The sequence below is a fragment of the Cydia pomonella genome, chromosome 21 (assembly GCF_033807575.1).
Source record: "Cydia pomonella isolate Wapato2018A chromosome 21, ilCydPomo1, whole genome shotgun sequence".
NCBI classification, from domain to species: Eukaryota; Metazoa; Arthropoda; class Insecta; order Lepidoptera; family Tortricidae; genus Cydia; species Cydia pomonella.
The window spans coordinates 10,508,691-10,527,113 of record NC_084723.1 but is presented as its reverse complement, the minus strand read 5'-3'; the positions used below and the strand labels follow the sequence as shown (position 1 = coordinate 10,527,113).

Sequence of the window (18,423 nt, the reverse complement as noted above, 5' to 3'; positions counted from 1 at the left end):
AAGTCCCTCGTTTTTGTTCAAAAACTAATGAAAAAAGTTGCATTTTATCCACATGTGGGGCAAAGTGATAAGATGCAAATTCTGAGTTGTTTCTTTATGTTAGCTGCTAGAATTTACTTTTAAATGATGATTTTGTTATTACGTTCATTTGGATTTGATTTGGTTCGAGTTGTTGGTATTTCATAGTTAGTATTTTCCTCTCGGAGGCAAAGTTTGTTTAACCTTGAAGCCCACGCAACGCTCAAGATTCCACTTCTCTCGCTATGCTCGTGTTTCAATCTCGGAGTCTTTCGCTTGCTCGAATATCAATATTAGTACGAGCAGTTAAACAGCAACTTTGCCCCCTTGTAAAACAAATAAGTGCGAGTATTCCCCGCTTAAGTTGCGTTTTTAACAAGGTTCGTTCCGAATCTTCTTAAGCAAGTTTTACTGTATTTAACGTGCAGGTGTTTTAAACGGTTTTCTAGCTGCAAGTGGGGAAAAAATACGAGAAATAAAAAAAAAAACAATTTAAATGATTTGTATAAATATAATGATAATTTGTAATAATACTATGTGTCGTGTATCACAGTGTTACAGCATCTTGGCGGACAGCTCTAGCTCCAGCTGCATGTCTTGGATGGACTCCTTCTTGATCAGCGGCCTTCGGTCTAGGTCTTTTGCCTTCTTTATGTTCTTCTTCTTTGTTAACCTGAACAAATAACTTAAAAGTTTATGAAGGTTTTATGTGGATATGTCAGGTCGCTTCACGAAAGCTGGCACGAATGAGTGGGTGGAGTGGAATGGGTGGTAGTGGTCTATGTGTGTATTAGATTAACCTATCGTCTACCCAGAACGGATATCACCGGCAAAAAAAATCCATATACATTTGTCAAGATTTTGAGAAAAAAGCACCCCTCTATCTACCCTGGCCGGGGATCTCCGTCCAGTATGTTGTGCCCCGTATTTGTTACGTACGGAGATCTCCGGCCATTTTAACCCCATTCGAAAGGTAGTTTAATTAAAATCAAAATGAAGCTGCTTTTCGAAAGCGAATTTGCTCGGGTGCAAAAAAAAACCGTCGTAACAAATCTGGGGTGGCTCGCGCGGGCAGGGAGCGAGAGAAAAGGGAAACAAACAATTGGACTGTAATCTTCAGCCTGGGTGAGAGGGGTTTTTTTTTTTACAGCTTGGAAGATGACAGGTTAATAAAAAAATCGTGTCTCTGGCTGTATACCGAAACGTGTGTCAGTCACACAATTACAGATATAATTCGTTTCGTTCATTACATTCGTGTCAGCTTTAGTGAATCAACCTGTACGTAAACGCGTCTCCAAAAAATATCGATAGAGCCGGACCAAGGTAAGGTAAGGTAAGGTGCATGGCATTTATATGAAATTTCTATGAAAATATGATCGTCGGTAACATGAAGGCTCTGCTAGGCTTTGGTAGGGTTGGGTTGGCAAGAGCAGTGCCGATTACTGCCGACAACCCACCACGCAAAATAGGCCCAATTATATGACGTCGAGTTGCGGAAACCAAGCCCGCGAATATCTATAACCTAGCTTAGACGGACTCTACGATTATGGAGTCTGTGTCACACAGGTTTGAATACCGCAGTTGATTATGGGGATCAAATATATCAAAGTAGCTTCTGTCCGCAGCTTCATCTGCATGGAATAATGATAATTGATCTTATGTCCTTCCCCGGACTTCATACTATCTCCATACCAATTTCATCGAAATCGGTTCAGCGGTTAAAGTGTGAAGAGGTAACAGACAGATATAAACTTTCGCATTTATATTAGGGATATTGTTACCTATTGACAACGCCGTCCGGATGGTCCATCATCCGGATGATGTCGGCCTGGTCGGACGAGTCCAGCGGCGCCACGGAGATGTCCCGGACGGCTCGGAATTTACCGCAGTTGTTCAGGTGCTCGTTCTCCAGGCGGAAGAAGTTCCAGATGAATCGTCTGTAACGTTAGTCATTTTGGCGTTATTCATATTTTCGTTTATAGCTAGTACATTGTTGCCAAGGGATGGAAAAAAAGCAATTGCCAGGCCGAGGCTCACAAGCATACGGCCCGCCTGATGGTAAGCAGTATCCGTAGCCTATGTACATACGCCTCCAACTCCAGATGAGTTACATGCGCGTTGCCGACCCTAACCCCCTCCCACCCCTCGTTGAGCTTTGGCAATCTTACTCACCGGCAGGAACACAACACTATGAGTAGGGTCTAGTGTTATTTGTTTGCGATTCTTTGTGTCATGAGCACAGATGTTTGTTCCTGAGTCATGATTATTTTCTATGTATTTAAGTATTTATATGTTATATTTATCTTTGTCTGAGTACCCACCACACAAGCCTTCTTGAGCTTATTGTAGAACTTAGTAAATTTGTGTAATATTTTCTGTTCGATTCAGAAAAACCGAGGATTAATCTACGACTTCTGACCACCAAACATATATGGAAGTTTAAGGGTCATTGTCTCAAAAAGGCAAGTTAAGTATTACCTGAACACCTCCAACGGCGCTAGAATGGAGACCATGGTCTCATTAGACACAAAATCGTTGTCGGTTAACAGGAATGAAACGATCCAGATGAAACGCAGCACAAAGTCCTCCACTATCGCGAAATAATAGAACTGTAACAAAAACTAGTATGTAAACAAAGTGACGAATGTTTAACGTGTTTAAAGTTTTTAAGATGTAAAGCTTTATTATTTGAATTTTAGAAACTCCGCGAAGCTTCTGACACTGTATAAACCTACATTTATAGCGAATTAAGAAACCATTGGAATTCGTGATAAAGCCTCTAAAACTATTACTAATTACTTGACCCATCACACTGCATGAATAAAAACAATATATATTTTTAGGGATAACAAAGTGGGATTCATGGGATACCTCAAGGTAGTATTTTTGGACCTGCACTTTTTCAAATCTACATTGAACTTACACCTGGGTTATATACGATTTCCTCTCGCAAGAATCGATTCTCGGCAGTGGGCGGGCAGCTGAACAGGCCCCAATCCATCTTGACGTCCCACGTGTACGTGTACAACGAGGATATCAGCTGGCATACGAACCACGCGTATAGAAACGGATTGTCATATCGGTCCTGGTAGTTGTCTGGGGAGAAATAAGCATTTTTGTATTAGATGCTAATGAAACGAAACTGCTGGCATGGAACAATGTGAGAAAAGAACTTCATTTCCATAAGAGATAAATAAAAGTATCGCGAGTCATCATTTCATTGAGAACTTTTTTATTCATGATGCAAATTAAGAATGCCAATATATCTGGGAAAAAACGTACTTAGTACTTATCTAGAGATAAATTGCCAGTTTTTGCATCCGGAATAAAAGGAATATACAACAAAACGATTACTCTTGTTGGGAATGACCCCATTGTCTATTTGTGACACTCACCTACTTACAGTAATCGCAGCGTACTGAAGAAAGCTATAAAGAACGTGGTAGAATAGTTTCCCGCTTTAAGTAAATGTGGGAAGTCTATATACCCTGCTATCGCAGTAATGCCGCAGATATCGGGCGAAGCAGGTAGTACATTACGACACAAAGAATGTGGTGGAATATTTTCTCGCAAATTTATGTGGGAAGGCTTCTCGGCTGTCGTAGTAACGTCGTAGATATTTGGCTAAGCGGACACTATAAGATTATAGTAATATTTGTGTCACTCACCCGCATAAAATACTCGCAGTGTAGTAAACAACGCCACGAAGAACGTGGTGGAATATTTTCCCGCATTAAGTAAATGTGGGAAGGCTTCCCGACTATCTCGGTAACGCCGGAGACATTGCGCGAAGCGGGTCCAAGCGGGTACGATGCTTACTAGTGCTCGGGTAATGATGAACCATTTTGTTGATTCAAATGCGTCTGAAAGAAGTTTAAGAATAAGTTGAACCCGATGGTCTAAAAGCTACGCTGTTTAGACTTTTAGGGCCACTTGCACCATCCCACTAACCCGGGGTTAACCAGTTAAACTGGATACCCGTGCAATTTGACACTGGGTTAACGGTTTAACCGGTTAACCTCGGGTTAGTGGGATGGTGCTAGTGGCGCTTAGGCAGCTTAGAGACTAATGGACTAATTACACACACAAATATTGGATAAAAAATGCTAAATTGAAAATGGTGTTGACAGATTCGTGCAATATCTAGAATAAATCATTTAATCATTTTTTTTATTACATTTCAATTGTAATAAAAAAAATAGTTGGTAAATACACAGTGGTCGAGTCCTCCTATTAGGTATGAAGTACCTGTGTCAGGAGACCTCGCTCTTCCAGATTACAGATTTAGATCTACACTAAGAGAAGTTTTGATGTTAATACATTTTAACTTTATAATGAAATAAATTATATGTATTAATAATTTATGATGTCTCTTTCACGATTAATATTAATCTAAAACGTGTTCTAGGATTATTTGCATTCCGAAATCGACTCATACCTAAAATCTTTAAAAAAAATATAGACATGAATTTTTCCGTTTATTATCTTTGTTTAAGGAATGTGACACTAGATAGTTCGTGTCATCCAGGATGACGCGCAGATTTGTTAAATCTAACCTTTAATAACGGAGAATACGAGTCAAGATACGCGTCGACGTGAATGACACGATCTAGGTACATTGCATCGATCATTTTTGATGTTATCTTTTACTTATTTTACAACATGCCAAACTTTAATCTTAGTAATATTATATGTATATGTTATAATAGAAAACAGTAAAACTTACTCAATGGAGTAGCAGAAGAAGCGATATCTGAAATTGTTAAAATGTTAAAATTAGAAAAAAAAATAGTGAATGCAACTCATGCAGAGAAAACTAATATATTAGCAGATCAAATATTATCAATCAAATGTTATGTATAATTTAAGGTTAAATATGAAATACGGCTAATGAACGATCACTAAAAAAAATTTTTTTGACCCTTCTTTTAGCAAACTTAACATTCCGAATCAGACCTCTAGATGGCAGTTCCTCTGTCGCGTAATGAAGCTTACGTGAACTGTAGGGGGTAGAATTTGCACAATTGCTCATTGAGGCGGTTTTTTGAAATTTTTAGATTTTAAATAATACACAGCAATAAATCCAATTAACTGAAATGTCTCAAATTGCGCATGCGTAAGCTACTTGCACCGTGTGCAAGTAAAAATCTCTCAGTATAGTAACAACTTACCGTTAACCTTGAACCAATCTCCTCCCGCCACGTAAAATACGACCAAATAGTGGAAGTCAGGGAAGGCCAAGGCGAAAGAGTTCCACTGGTTCGCCAGCTAAATAATATGCAAGCTACTTGCATTGTGTGCAAAGAAAAAATCTCTTACGATTAGTATAGTAACAACTTACCGTTAACCGCGAACCAATATCCTCCCGCCGCATAAAATGCGACCAAATAGTGGAAGTCAAGGAAGGCCACGGCGAAAGATTTCCACTGGTCCGCCAGCCAAAAGATGTGCAAGCAAAAAATCTCTTACGATTAGGTAGTATAGTAACAAACTTACTTGGCCTGAACGGAGCCGCTAGGATCCGACATTGATATGGTAGGTTATACATTCGTTGATAAAGAACTTACCGTTAACCTTGAACCAGTCGCCACCCGCCACGTAAAATGCGATCAAGTAATGGAAGTCAAGAAAGGCCACGGCGAAAGAGTTCCACTGGTCCGCCAGCCAGAAATCCGCGAACAGAACTGGCATGAACGGAGCGGCTAGGATCCGGCCCTGAAATGCATTGTAAATTCAGAAATATGTAGTGTTTTAATAAACTAGAACTTAAATCAGCTTTTACAAAAAATAATTTTAAATGTTCTGAAATTTTATAAACAGACGGAACAGTAAGCAAAATAAGACGGATTCGCACAGAATAAGTCCCTATTGTTTCCCATAAAGTTTTAGGTCATAATGTATCGTTTGTCCGCATTTTCGTTAGCCATAATTTGGTTTTTCTCAAAAACGCGTAACTTTTCAGGATTGCCATAAAACAAACCTAACCTAACCTATCTATAGGATAACCTAAGGACATTCCTGAAAATTTAACGGTTTCAGAGTTATGACTAATGATAATATATCATTACATTTTGTTATGACTTTCAATAATTATGCCAAACAAAGGGATCTGATTTCGTGCGAGAGAAATCGTTTTTCCATATAGACCTGCCTTTAAAAGAAGGCACGTTTTGTGATAACACCCCAAGAACGAAGCGTTTTATGTAATATATGTTTCTATAAAAAGATTAAAGAATTTTTAAACTTTAATGTTTTAACTGCTTTCAACACTCATCTACTATTTAGTTTTACTTCATCTAGACGATTCTTACAAACCCAAATTCAATTAATTGTCGTTGTTTTATCATTTAGTTTCTGGCCTCCTTGCCTCCGTCATCAGATCAGCTCAATGTTATAATGACAGTACCTACATTGCCGTCGGGTTTTCCTAAGTATAACACATTTAAACTCGATCAAACGTTAATGAATACTTACACATATCCTTAAAAACCAGAACCTCGCCTCATGCCGAAACATCTTCAACGGATTCACTAAAAAGGCCAACATTATAATGACCAGCGCCAACGGATTCACAAAAGGCGGTATACTCAAACTCGCACTATATATAAAGCTGAGTATACTTAAAGCCCAAACTACTCCAAATATTGCTGCTAGTTCCATCAGATGTTGCTCTGATAAATGATTTCTTGGGTCTAGCTCGAATATAAGGACGTGGTTGACGCCTGACGACCGCCATCCGTAGACGTTGATGCCTATTAGGAAGATGAATTCGACTAGGAGGAACGGGCCTCGGTAGAGTCTGAATGCTGTCTTGAAGTTGTCTGTGCCGCCCTCGTGGAATAGTGCTGGAACAAATTATTGTTATTACTGTAACTTTTATACATTGAACTCTTATAAATATCATCAAACCCGGAACTGATGCAAATTGGACTAACGGTAAACCTGCTTCTTTTTGATGTCGAATAAAAATAGTGCTATATAGCACGGGCGGGGACCGTATGATCTACTATGTCATCTGATACAAGGATAAGCCCATGGAACACGTTCATAAAAGTGTTGCTAAGTTTGAAAAATAGCAAAAAATTAGAATTGGCCCACAGCACGAAAAAAAGTACCCCTTCAGGTTACAAAAAAAAAGTGAAATTTACGTCATCTGATACAAAGATGAGACTGGTGGCAACAGATAGAAATTTATATATAGCTTCAGAAACCACTAGTCTGCCAGTTGCTATATGGCCGGGCACTTTAAAGGTGCCAAAACGTGTGGGATTTACGTAATGTGGTACAGTCAGCATCAAAAGTAGCAGATGAAACAACGCGCCAAAAGTATCTGATATTCCGGATAACTTTTCCAAAAATAGATGAATTTCTAAAATTCCAGTTCAAAAGTATATCTTTTACAGTCTTAGTTGTTCTATATTAAAGACATCAGTTTTTTGTTAAGCTGTTACAGAAGTGTAGATACTTATGAAGCGTTATTTGATCCGCTACTTTTGATGCTGACTGTACAAAGATGAGACTTGTGGCAACATATAGCAATTTATATGTAGATTCAGAAAATACTCGTCTGCCAGCTCCTAAATATCCGAAAGGTCGTTCAAAGTTCTTTTTAGACTAGTTAATAACGCTATAAGGAAAGAATTCATTAATTTATTTCTAGGTGCTTAGATAAAGGTATACCGAATGTGCGTGCGTGCGTGTGCGCGTTGCAATATCATGGCATACCACCGCTTGCGTGACGTGTGCGTACATCTCCAACATGTGCACGTACATGCACCCCGTGTGCTATGCCTTTAAAAATAGCCGAAATACTAAAACGCATAAAGTACCTAGTAGTAAATATTGTAGTCGGTACGTATTTTGCTCTTGTCCGATAGGGAAGAGTAGAAACTATTGAGGGCGCCACTGGCTCGAATGGAGCACAATATTGCATAATATTAACGTCTCCAACTCTATAATTATCGCATTATCAAACGATTATCTCTTAACCAACAAGTTCAAGCAATATTTACAACTATAATACGATCTATAAATCGCCATAGCACACAAACCAAGGTAAATTTACTAGGCTTATCAGTACGCAAATACCAATGTACTCACGGCAACACAAACAATTGTAGACTTTAAGTCTGTGGAAGAAGGTTCAAGAATGGTCAGTTAAATGTCATGATCGTAGCAGTCTTGATATCTTAATGTTGATAAAGATAAATTTGAATCGAATTCGAATATGTGATCTAATGGAAAAACGCTTGAGATTGTGATTGGGTAAAATGCCTATTACATCGTAATGAAAATATAGGGCCTTTTGTGAAGTTTTAAAACAAAATCTTCCAAATCGGCTAAAGGTCTTCGCACACTATACCAATTCCACACCAACTCAACTCACTTTTGGTTCACCTTAGTGGACGACGAGTGGACGACGCGTAGACCACCCGACAGTTACCTAAATTTTAAACATTGTACTATAGGACATACAAGATAAGGCTTTAATTTCAATATTTAACCTTTTGAACGCCGCTTAGGATGTCATCGGACGTGCCCGTGTCGCCGCCTATACTAAGTAATAACAAACTGTGTAGTGCTTGCCACATAACTTACGATAAAATATTTTATTGTTTATAGTTTACAGTGATTAACTTCATTTTTTACCACCTTATCATTAAAAAAATATATATAATAATTAAAACACGTTTACCAATGTCTTTTTTATGGTTTCGTCCCTTTATTAATGGATTGAATCTGTGAATTTTACCAGCTATGCAAATTTAATGATGGACTTTGCTACATCACTATTATTTTTTATTTCGTATCTGTGACGTCATGAGCGGTCTACTATTTCAGACATTGGCGAAGGCTTCATTGTATTTTCGTTGATAAGTTGACACTAGTAGGGAGAGGATTGATCACATTAGAAACGTATCGAATCTGAAAATTTCAACGTTGTTTGGCATAATAAATCATAAAATTTTACACAGTAACACAATTCTTTTGATAAATAAATATTGTAAACTCAATATTATTATAGTATTCAAAGTTTTAAAACTACTAAACAGTACCTTCTTACATATTTTGTTGACCTAACATAACTTTGAAATATCGAGTAATCTACACCACTAAAATTTTCTCAGTTATATCTTTGACGTCACATGCGGTCTCATTTTTAAGACGACGGCGTAGTCTGTATTGATTATTATTGCGGAATATAATAACTTAGTAGGGATTACCGATGAACCACGATAACAGAGTCTCGCCTTATTTATCGATTCAAATATCTATCATCGATGAAAAAAACCGACTTCACAAAACCCTGGAAGGTAGGCACTAGTACAATTCAAATATATTTATTTCTAAGTTCAACTTTGAAAACGTCCAAGGACTCAATATGTCCAAGTGTCAAAATGTCCAAGGGTCAAAACATCCATGGAATCAAAATGTCCAAAGAGTAAATGGTAAAATGGAACTGCTTGGATCGGGATCACAATGACAAGGATTAGGTACTCGATCATTTACTGCGAGGCCATCATGGCATGTCGTGTTGCTAGAGTCAAGTTTCTGGACGCTGAACGTGCACCTAGAACTGCAGAAGGAGTCTCTGCATGGCAATTGCGTATGAAGCGAATGTATCAACACTTGGTGTGGCTACTTAAGTCATTGGGTAACTTGATTCAGTTAAGGACAGATTCTGGTTACGGCAGATTATTTTTATGACAGATTCAGTCATGGAAAAAGTGTCTACCAACTACCAAATCTATCATTCATGGATCTATAAAATATTATATGTATAGACAATATAGTAGGTGACGCCAAACCGCATCAGACCGGTAGGTCAGGATTATTGGTAACAATCAACCAGGGTCGCGTTTTATAAAGCTACAAATTACAATTTACAAGCGTAAGTCTCTTTCTATCCTCTTGTGTTTAAGGTAGACAGTTTTTTACGGTTACCTATGGATAAAAATTAAAATTCTTAAATTATGATTTTTTAGGTTTTTGGTCGCAACTGCCCAATTTCTGCCATAACACGAATCTGCCGTAGCCAGAATCTGCCATAAACAGAATCTGTCCTGAACCGAATAAAGGGGTTGGGTATTGGCAGTTGCTCTTTCTGCGGCCTCGACAACCGCGGCAACCTGAGCCCTACCTCTGTGCCGGCGGCACCCTAGGTTAGGTTTTTATAATGTTTTTATTGTTTTCGGCAATTAGGTACATGTAATCCGAGACATTTCCCAATTAAGCGGCTAACTATACACAAAAATTGAGAAATAAAAAACATGTTAACATTCTTAATAACTTACGTCATAATTTTATAAGAACATATCGAAGTGATAAAATAGGTTAGCTAAGTAAGGTCAGTCGCATGCATAAATCTTACGTCGTAAATCTAAACATCGAATGAGAAAGTCGACGTAGATATTTCAATACCAATTATCGTCACATCACTGGTGTCTTTTAAATAAGACTTTGGCTACGAGACTTGGGGTAAAATCATACATAATCTAATGGTATAATTAAAGTTTATTTTCAACTAGAAAATATAATAAAATCAACAGATCAGTCTCACTGTTACTTAATTAACAATTACTGCGACTTACTTATGCAAAGAACCAAAGTAAACTTTATTAAAGTAAAGAATGTCTTGAGAAAAACATGAAAAAAATTGTCTTATTTATCAGACTGCGGCGACACGAGCTGGGTATTGATTGTCTGATATATCAGACTACGGCGGTCAAAAGGTTAATTTTGAGTCGAGTGGCTGTTGAGTTGTAACAATGTGCTAAGACCTTAAGCCGTTTTCAAGAAATTAGGAAAACAAGTTGTTAAAAAAATGACTAAACAAAGAAAATCCCGACGAATTGCATATTTGTTTTTAAAGTCGGTTAAAAATAAAGGCCTGCTAACACAATGACAATTATCACATTTCTTATAATAAGTTAAATTCTAAGTGTTCGTGAGTATGTTATTAGGAACAATACGTTATTCATAGGGTAAATTCCCCAATTATTGGCGCTGAAAAGTATCAGCCGTCGTGTTTTTTTTGTGGTATTCGCTATCTAAAATTAAGTTGAAGCTAACTTTTGTTGGTGCGTCAACAAATTCATTCGGCTCAAAATTCTTAGACCATAAAATATCATCTTAATAAAAATACCATCGTAACAATATTAAAGCGAAATAAACTAATCTGTAGAATTCAGAATGGATTGTGTACTACACTTTATTGCTATCCAGATATTATTTACTATCGTATATTGTAGATGAGCGCTCATTGAGTTGATGAGAACTATTGTATCCTTAATGAATCGTAAACATGTAAGTTCGCAACATCTATAAATTGGTAGTCAGAAATATACTACGTTTACCAGTTAAAGTAACCTTTATTTCTATGGCTTTACTCAGTTACATTTTTACGAAAAACTACCTGAATTATAAATGATCATACCGACTAGTACATCCATTATGGGTAGTACCGATTGGGTACGACTAATTATTAAGTCCCCTGACTATTAGGTGTGTCAGAAGCAGGTATACGCCAATGTAATGACAAAACTGTACGAACATTTTTTTTATACCACATTGGTGTCAAACAAACATATATCCCGCCTGATGGTAAGTGGTTATGTGTAGCCTATGGTGACACATGCGGGTTGCCCTCTAGAGCAAGTTGTATGGGATAAACAAGGGTACTTAACTTACAAGGTATTTTATAACAATCAACCTAGGGACTCACCAGATAGTACAACTGTGATGAACAGCACTATGAAAGAGCCAGAGAACAGCCCCACTTTAAACGTCGTCCACGGACTCTGCTGCTCGCCAAGCGGGGGAACCCTTAGCTTTTTCATAGCCTTCTGACGATCACCACCCTCTAGCTCGTTGGTCACTGTCGCTTCTGTGTCGCTAATCAATCTGTCTATGTCTTTATTGGTGTAGAAGTGGGATGTTTCGACGTGTTCAGCTCGCCATTGGGCGCCATTTGAGCCGTTTAATAACTAAAAAGCACAAGTAAATTAGATTCCTGTTGTTAGTCTCCATAAATGCTGAAATCCATTTTATCAAATTACATTTACTTAAGTACTTCACTTTACAATTTTACATTCAAAAGTACATACTGTACCATAACTTACAAAAGGAGTTGAGTTGAAAAAGGAGTAGAACATTTGGTTATTTTCTTAAAAGAAAGGAGTGTAGGACTGCAAGTGTAAATTAAGAATTATCTTTGCTATGAAACCTGAAGCTAGGTTGAAACAAAAATGTCCCTTTGAGCCCTTGATAATCAAGATATAATATCATATAAAGTTATGAACCTATATAATTATTTATTTATTTATTTATAATAACCTACCTTATCATGCTTCTTCAATATCTTCCTAAACCCTGTATAATTCAAATTCTGGTAGTTCTGCAGCAGAATCAAACTAAGATAAAACTCGCTGAACGCCAATTTCAATTCCTGAACCTTCCGTCGAGGTATCGGGGCTTTCTTGCCGTCCCCACCTGCTTTTGGTTTCATTGTGTCGAATTGGCTTTTCAACTCACTCTGTAATGTGGCAAATTTTCTTGTTGCTTCTGCTAATTTTTCTGCGAAATTAAATTTCATGTCAACATTTTTCTTTTGAGGGTTTTAGTTTAATTTTTATTTGACTGTTGACTTTATTATAGGCATTGCAACTTACTGCAAAACATAGTACAACAATCTTGACTTAAATACAGTAAATTAACAAGTTTGCAAAACCTACCTACGTATTTTAGGCACTCTATGTATCAATATGCTTAGTCATTTGACTTTTATTAACAGTTTTAATTTATTACACAGACAGAATCGAAAACAAATAGGTAATATGCGGGTCCACACAGAGCGAGCATACGCGCGTGGCACAAAATGGCCAGTGTAGACATGCCTTGGCCGAGGCGTTTTCGAAATTATTTTGTAATTTTATTTGTAAAAATACAAATGTTAACCTGGATTATGGATTTGATGTGGTCTGTTATAGTAATAGTATAAAGTTATTAGGTTTCACAATATATGTCAGTTTGTTGGATGGCTTTAAATAATATTACAGTACATATCTCCATTATATTTTTTTCAACACAATTCATATTTTTAAAATTAACAAATTTCATAATAATTGGTCCAATATTTAAGAAACTTTGGGGTAAATGAAAAATGATACATTTTAATCAAACATTTACATCCATTAAATGTTAATAAGTGTTTTCAAATATTTCATTTACCTGAGTAGAATGTAGTGATTTTTTTAAGCTCCTGGTCACAGTAGAGGAAGAATGTCTCATCAAAATTGGCAAAATGTCTGGACAACACCTCAGGCTCCACATTTTCAGCTGATGGGGCTTCCTCCACTGCTGTGTATAACATGGCTTTCATTTCCTAAAGTAATAAAAATAAATTACATAGTAGGAGTCTTTCTTGAGATCAAACAAATTTATGGGTTATGTTATATATACAGGGTGATTCAGGAGACGTGAGCAGGATCAAGCTTGAGCATTCAGTAAGTTATAAGCAACTGTTTCATACCAGTATTTGTGAGATTAACGTTCTTTTAATTTTTACTGTTCAAAAAAAAATGTTTTAATTTATTTACGCCATGTATGGTCACCCTCTTTGTTTTATCCATAACAAGTGACAAATTGAATGTCATCGGAGTCTGGTTACTTTTGAAAAATCGTATCTCACTCAAGTGTGACATTTTGTTTTCTTCATAATCAAACTGCTGTCATAACGGTTAAAGAGGTTTTATCTTTCTTAATTAAGTGTTGTAGGGTGTCCATGATTGTAGATTATCAAATTTGTCCTTCCCAAAAAGTTAAATAACAGAAATAAACCGAGATTGTTTTACTTAAATATGATGATGAACGGTTCATTAACATTTACTGATTGTGTAGGCTTAGTCCTGCTCACGTCTCATGAATCACCCTGTATATTTTTTTTTTATTTGACAGAATTCAAGAAGTTGTTGTTACCTAATAAGATAGTATTTCAAACTTTAAGCATTAACCATTTAATAGACTAGATTATAATATATCTTGAATTCAGTACATCTTGAGTATACTCATTGCCTTATAGTCCTCAAAATTCTGCTTCAGGAAAAATATAAAAAGATGACATTATTGGATGTAATTTTTCTATCTTATTGTTGCCATAATTATTCAGAATTGATATGGGACAATAAGGTATTAACAGCATTACGGGGAAAATAGCTTTAACTCACATAGGTGAAGAGACAAGTGGGTTAAACAGAGTAGAGGGTGACCATTTATATAAGTATTCTGCAGCAGTATTGATATATGGGAGAAAAACGGGATGGGAAAAAATATGGGATGTGATACTTAAATACAGCGAGGCCTGTATATATGGGATTTATGTCAACCCTACCTATAAAGGGTTACAAAACAAATGCATGTAACTATGACACATGCTACTAAATAAAACAAATGTATTAATATAAATGTGGGTATGTATTATAATGTTAATACTGTTTGCCTGGTAAAGACAGACATTAATAGACTATAAAAGATAAATATTGCAAAATCAGTTCATTTTCCTGAGTTGCAGTAAGGCAATGAGTGTAATGGACTTGACCTTGCCACTGAATCTTTTAAATATAATTGTTTTGAGACGAAACTATTACAAACAGAAGATATTAAATACCTCATAGTTGATATATTGTTTACGCCATTCCGGCGTTATATGGGCACTTAAATGCTCGGCGAACTTCATCTTCAGGCGTCTGTCAGGCTTAGGAGATCGTTAAATACTGCTACAACTGAATCTATGCACTGCCATAAAGACTAAGGTTTGTTTAGCGATAACCGGACACTGGTGACCTCATTACACTAAAATTAATGCGTAACAAAACAATGGAATGATTACAGATTTATCTTAAATTTATAATCTTGCTCGGCTCCTGCGTAACTTTGAATTTTCCTTGTAGAATTTCATGAGCAAAAGGTACATTGGCTACAAATATTTTCTGAATATTTGACAACTACAAGTACCACGCGTTCAAAAACACGCTGTCAAAATATGTTGACATTTGGATTACAATACAAACAAATATAACTACATCAAATATTGAATTAGATTGAACGATTAATTATCAATAATTCAATTTTATTAAGATATTACTGTTTCAACTGTTTGATGGCATTTTTATCAAAAAACATTTACATAAATCCAGTTTTGTATAAGAATAATGACGTGCTATTGGTTTCTGAACGTCAAACATGTGATTGATTGACAGCTTCGTTCAGAAACCAGTTGGACGGATTTCGCTCTATAAATTTGGGTCAGAAAACCGTGTAAGTCGCTGTTTACCTCTCTTTCTAACTACGACACATGATAGAAAGACAGAGACAGTAATTATAGGTTGTCTATAAAACGCAAGTTCATAATACTGGGTTTATTGTGCAATAAAATAATGTCCGCAAAGTTAATAAATTTCTAGTACCACAGACCCGCCGTTGCGGCGGATTAAGGTGTCCACTAAGTCATGCAGTAAATATAATTTTTCGTACATATTCAAACCTTGATTTTACTTAAAACTTGGTGAATTTTATAATGAGGCAGCTATATGTTAAATCATAGCCTATTCAGTATTGAAACAAGAAATATACTAAATCATTTTATTAGTTAATCTTTAATTTCAACTACTTTCTTAACTTTATCAGGGAACAAATTTTGGTTCATAATGTTATCCGGGATAACTCTGGCCACTTTCCTTGGTTCCTTGACCAGTGTTTTAGGACACTGCATCTCTGACCAGCTGATGGGGACCATTCCAACGCCTTGTGGGGATCCCTCAGCTGTTGCTATGACGACACCCAGCTCATTCTCTGCTGTTGATATGTGGTACCAGTGGATTTCTGTCATTGGCAGCTGAGAGTGGTGTTAAGGAACTGTTATAAATCATTCATTTTAAAGTCTTTAAGGAGGTAGATGTACCATGCAATATACAATAGTAAAAAATAAATGAGGGTGTGACTTTCTTCCTGTCATATTTTTGACATAAAATGCTCATGGGCGCTGCCAGTAGTTTGTGTACCACGGTCTCGGTGTGAAATTAACAATGTACCTACCTAACTGTATAATGCTCTTAACGATCCTACCTACCTACCTTCATTGCTGCGTCCATCAGGGTTTATTCCATCGGTCCAGGGGTCCATAGTTATTGTACAATTAAACATGTAGTTTTTTTATATATTTTCTTTCCTGCTAGGGGGGTGCAAGTACACCCCCCCGCACCCCGCTGCTGACACTCATAAAAATGCTTAAACATGGCAACAATTTTATATGGATAATATTTAGTTCCACTCTATATAATTTCTACTCTTTCATGTTGCACTGTAAGGTAACTTTAACTTCACAAACAGTCTTTCAAAAGCAAAGCAAGTTTTATGTACAAAGGTTTAAAAAATTGTACTTCATCTGTAAAAATATGTAAATATGGCAAACTTAATGGCTAGGGTATTCTCTACCAGTTAAATATTGTATTTTTAAAATTGAAAACTAAACAAAGCAGCTTTTTGGCTTGAAGCCAATATAACAAACATAGTCTAAGTAATAAATAGAAAATTATGTATCCACGCCCATTTGAATAAATAAAAAGATATGTGAGTGTTCAAGACACATTGTACTATTTTTTTTTTTATAAAAGTTAGGTTTGTAAGTACCTTGTTAAGTTTGTAAGTAAAAAGGATACAACTCTAGCCAATATCACATCTCCTGGCCGAAAACATTTGTAAGGATCAATTCTGTCCTTATCAGTACTCTTAATGTCTTCTTTCTTCAAAATGCCCCTGTATGGTCTCACCAGGACTGATGGACCAACACACAGGATAACACATTGTACCATTCGAGAATTCACCACGGTTACTTTAGCTGTCACAATGTCACCAGCCTTTGGCAGAATGCTTGGTGTTCTTGGACTTTCTACAGATATGATTTTAACCTAAAAAAAGATCACAAGTAATAAATATAGTTTGGCCCAGGACTGTCTCATTTCAAATATAGACAGAGAGAATCATACTGTGTTTTACTAGCACCCGTAAGAAAGGGATGAGTAGTATTCCTAGTTCTTACTGACTGAAGTTATGTTTGTCAGACTATATATGATAGATCTTATGTAGAGAAAATGTTTACAGTAATGCTGTGTTCTTTCAGAACAAATATGATTACCTTGGTTTTCTCATCATCTTCAATTTTTAAGACTCCAGTCAATGTGGAATAAATGTAACCTTTAAGTTCATAAGTTCCGGGCCCAGCGCTGTGCTCCTTGTCGGCCAAACTCAGCCTCATACCGGGAATACATATTTGCCCAATTTCCTTCAAATCTTCTTCACTCACATTCATATTTAGTTAAGGTTATGTTGTGGTCTCATAAATATCGATAAGTGTTACAAAGTAAATTAAAACAATTAAATTAACTACAATTTATGCTTTAATTGTAGTTTTCTGTACTAAGTAATTCAATTAATATTAAGACAAAAAACAATAAATCCGGGCAAATCAACTATTTGCAACAAACCACCATTCCAAGAAAACTTTGTTGACATCGTTGATCGCGTCAGCGCGTCACGACCGTCACGTTGACATTAATTTTTTTTTAATAATTATACTTTTGAATGTGTGATGCTAATAACACTAATTTTTTTGGATTCTCTTTAGTTTTTTCATTTTGACATTAACTTTATTAGCATCTACCATATATTTTCCGTTCGGATACTTCGTCTAAAGCATGACTGATTGAAAAACCGACTATTTTATTTTACCGATTCGCACTGCACATCTCTGTTTAGACGTGTCACGTCAGCCGGTTTGACATGTCGATCGTTTGTATCTTTCTGTAAGGGTCTAATTTAACTAAATATCTCTATTATTTCGAGTGAAAATGCTGACAAAATTCGAGACAAAGTCGGCGAGGGTTAAAGGCATATCATTTCATGCCAAACGACCATGGGTTTTGGCCAGTTTGCACAATGGGGTGATTCAGCTGTGGGACTATCGTATGTGTACATTGCTGGAGAAATTTGATGAACACGATGGTCCTGTACGTGGCATTTGCTTCCACATCCAACAGCCCCTATTTGTGTCCGGAGGAGATGACTATAAAATCAAGGTAAGGTCTTTTAATGCCCACAGGAAGTGTCATCTCTATTGGATGAATATGTACATGTTTTTTGATATAGTGCATTCCGACTGTTTTTTGTGACACAAACTGTAGAAGATGGTATTATATGCAGGTTCCTACTTTATATTCAGCAGTTATTTTACAAAATGCTGAATAATTTTGGCAGCAGTTCAGAATGTTCCCATATGAAGATAAGGAAGAAATGTAAACTTTACGCTCCACATCAGTGTTGCCTCATCTTAACTTAAATAATAATTATAAG

General features: G+C 36.4%; 3 protein-coding genes across 3 annotated transcripts in view; 1 reads left to right on the top strand and 2 right to left on the bottom strand.

Moving 5' to 3' along the window:
- Window positions 1-509: 509 nt before the first annotated feature.
- Window positions 510-15,018, bottom strand: LOC133529645 (solute carrier family 53 member 1). Its single transcript, XM_061867409.1, has 12 exons — window positions 14,684-15,018; window positions 13,249-13,402; window positions 12,359-12,594; window positions 11,744-12,005; window positions 6,493-6,863; window positions 5,586-5,733; window positions 4,745-4,771; window positions 3,687-3,881; window positions 2,942-3,114; window positions 2,497-2,627; window positions 1,800-1,955; window positions 510-691 (listed from the first exon to the last, which is right to left on the bottom strand). Exons 1-12 carry the CDS (start codon window positions 14,750-14,752, stop codon window positions 574-576), a joined length of 2,040 nt encoding a protein of 679 aa, XP_061723393.1. The 5' UTR covers window positions 14,753-15,018; the 3' UTR covers window positions 510-573.
- Window positions 15,019-15,643: 625 nt separating this feature from the next.
- On the bottom strand, window positions 15,644-17,715 carry LOC133529657 (exosome complex component CSL4). Its single transcript, XM_061867426.1, has 3 exons — window positions 17,210-17,715; window positions 16,734-16,982; window positions 15,644-15,910 (listed from the first exon to the last, which is right to left on the bottom strand). The coding sequence occupies exons 1-3, from the start codon at window positions 17,381-17,383 to the stop codon at window positions 15,665-15,667; spliced, it is 669 nt and encodes a 222-aa protein (XP_061723410.1). The 5' UTR covers window positions 17,384-17,715; the 3' UTR covers window positions 15,644-15,664.
- A 106-nt stretch (window positions 17,716-17,821) lies between these two features.
- LOC133529638 (coatomer subunit alpha) overlaps window positions 17,822-18,423 on the top strand; it is a 31,946-nt gene continuing 31,344 nt past the window's right edge. The window contains exon 1 of the mRNA XM_061867397.1: window positions 17,822-18,149. Coding sequence (XP_061723381.1) covers window positions 17,922-18,149 — 228 coding nt within the window. The 5' untranslated portion in view covers window positions 17,822-17,921. The remainder of the gene's footprint in view (window positions 18,150-18,423) is intronic.

Excerpts from the sequence above, each read along its gene's own strand:
- LOC133529657 (XM_061867426.1), bottom strand. The coding sequence starts at position 17,383 with ATGAATGTGAGTGAAGAAGATTTGAAGGAAATTGGGCAAATATGTATT. Across the intron at positions 16,983-17,209 it reads AAGATGATGAGAAAACCAAG|GTTAAAATCATATCTGTAGA; the intron begins GTAATCATATTT and ends ATCTTTTTTTAG. Across the intron at positions 15,911-16,733 it reads ATGTGATATTGGCTAGAGTT|CTGCCAATGACAGAAATCCA; the intron begins GTATCCTTTTTA and ends CACCACTCTCAG.
- LOC133529645 (XM_061867409.1), bottom strand. The coding sequence starts at position 14,752 with ATGAAGTTCGCCGAGCATTTAAGTGCCCATATAACGCCGGAATGGCGT. Across the intron at positions 5,734-6,492 it reads TCTGGTTTTTAAGGATATGT|GGCCGGATCCTAGCCGCTCC; the intron begins GTAAGTATTCAT and ends AATGCATTTCAG. Across the intron at positions 1,956-2,496 it reads GCGCCGTTGGAGGTGTTCAG|ACGATTCATCTGGAACTTCT; the intron begins GTAATACTTAAC and ends CTAACGTTACAG.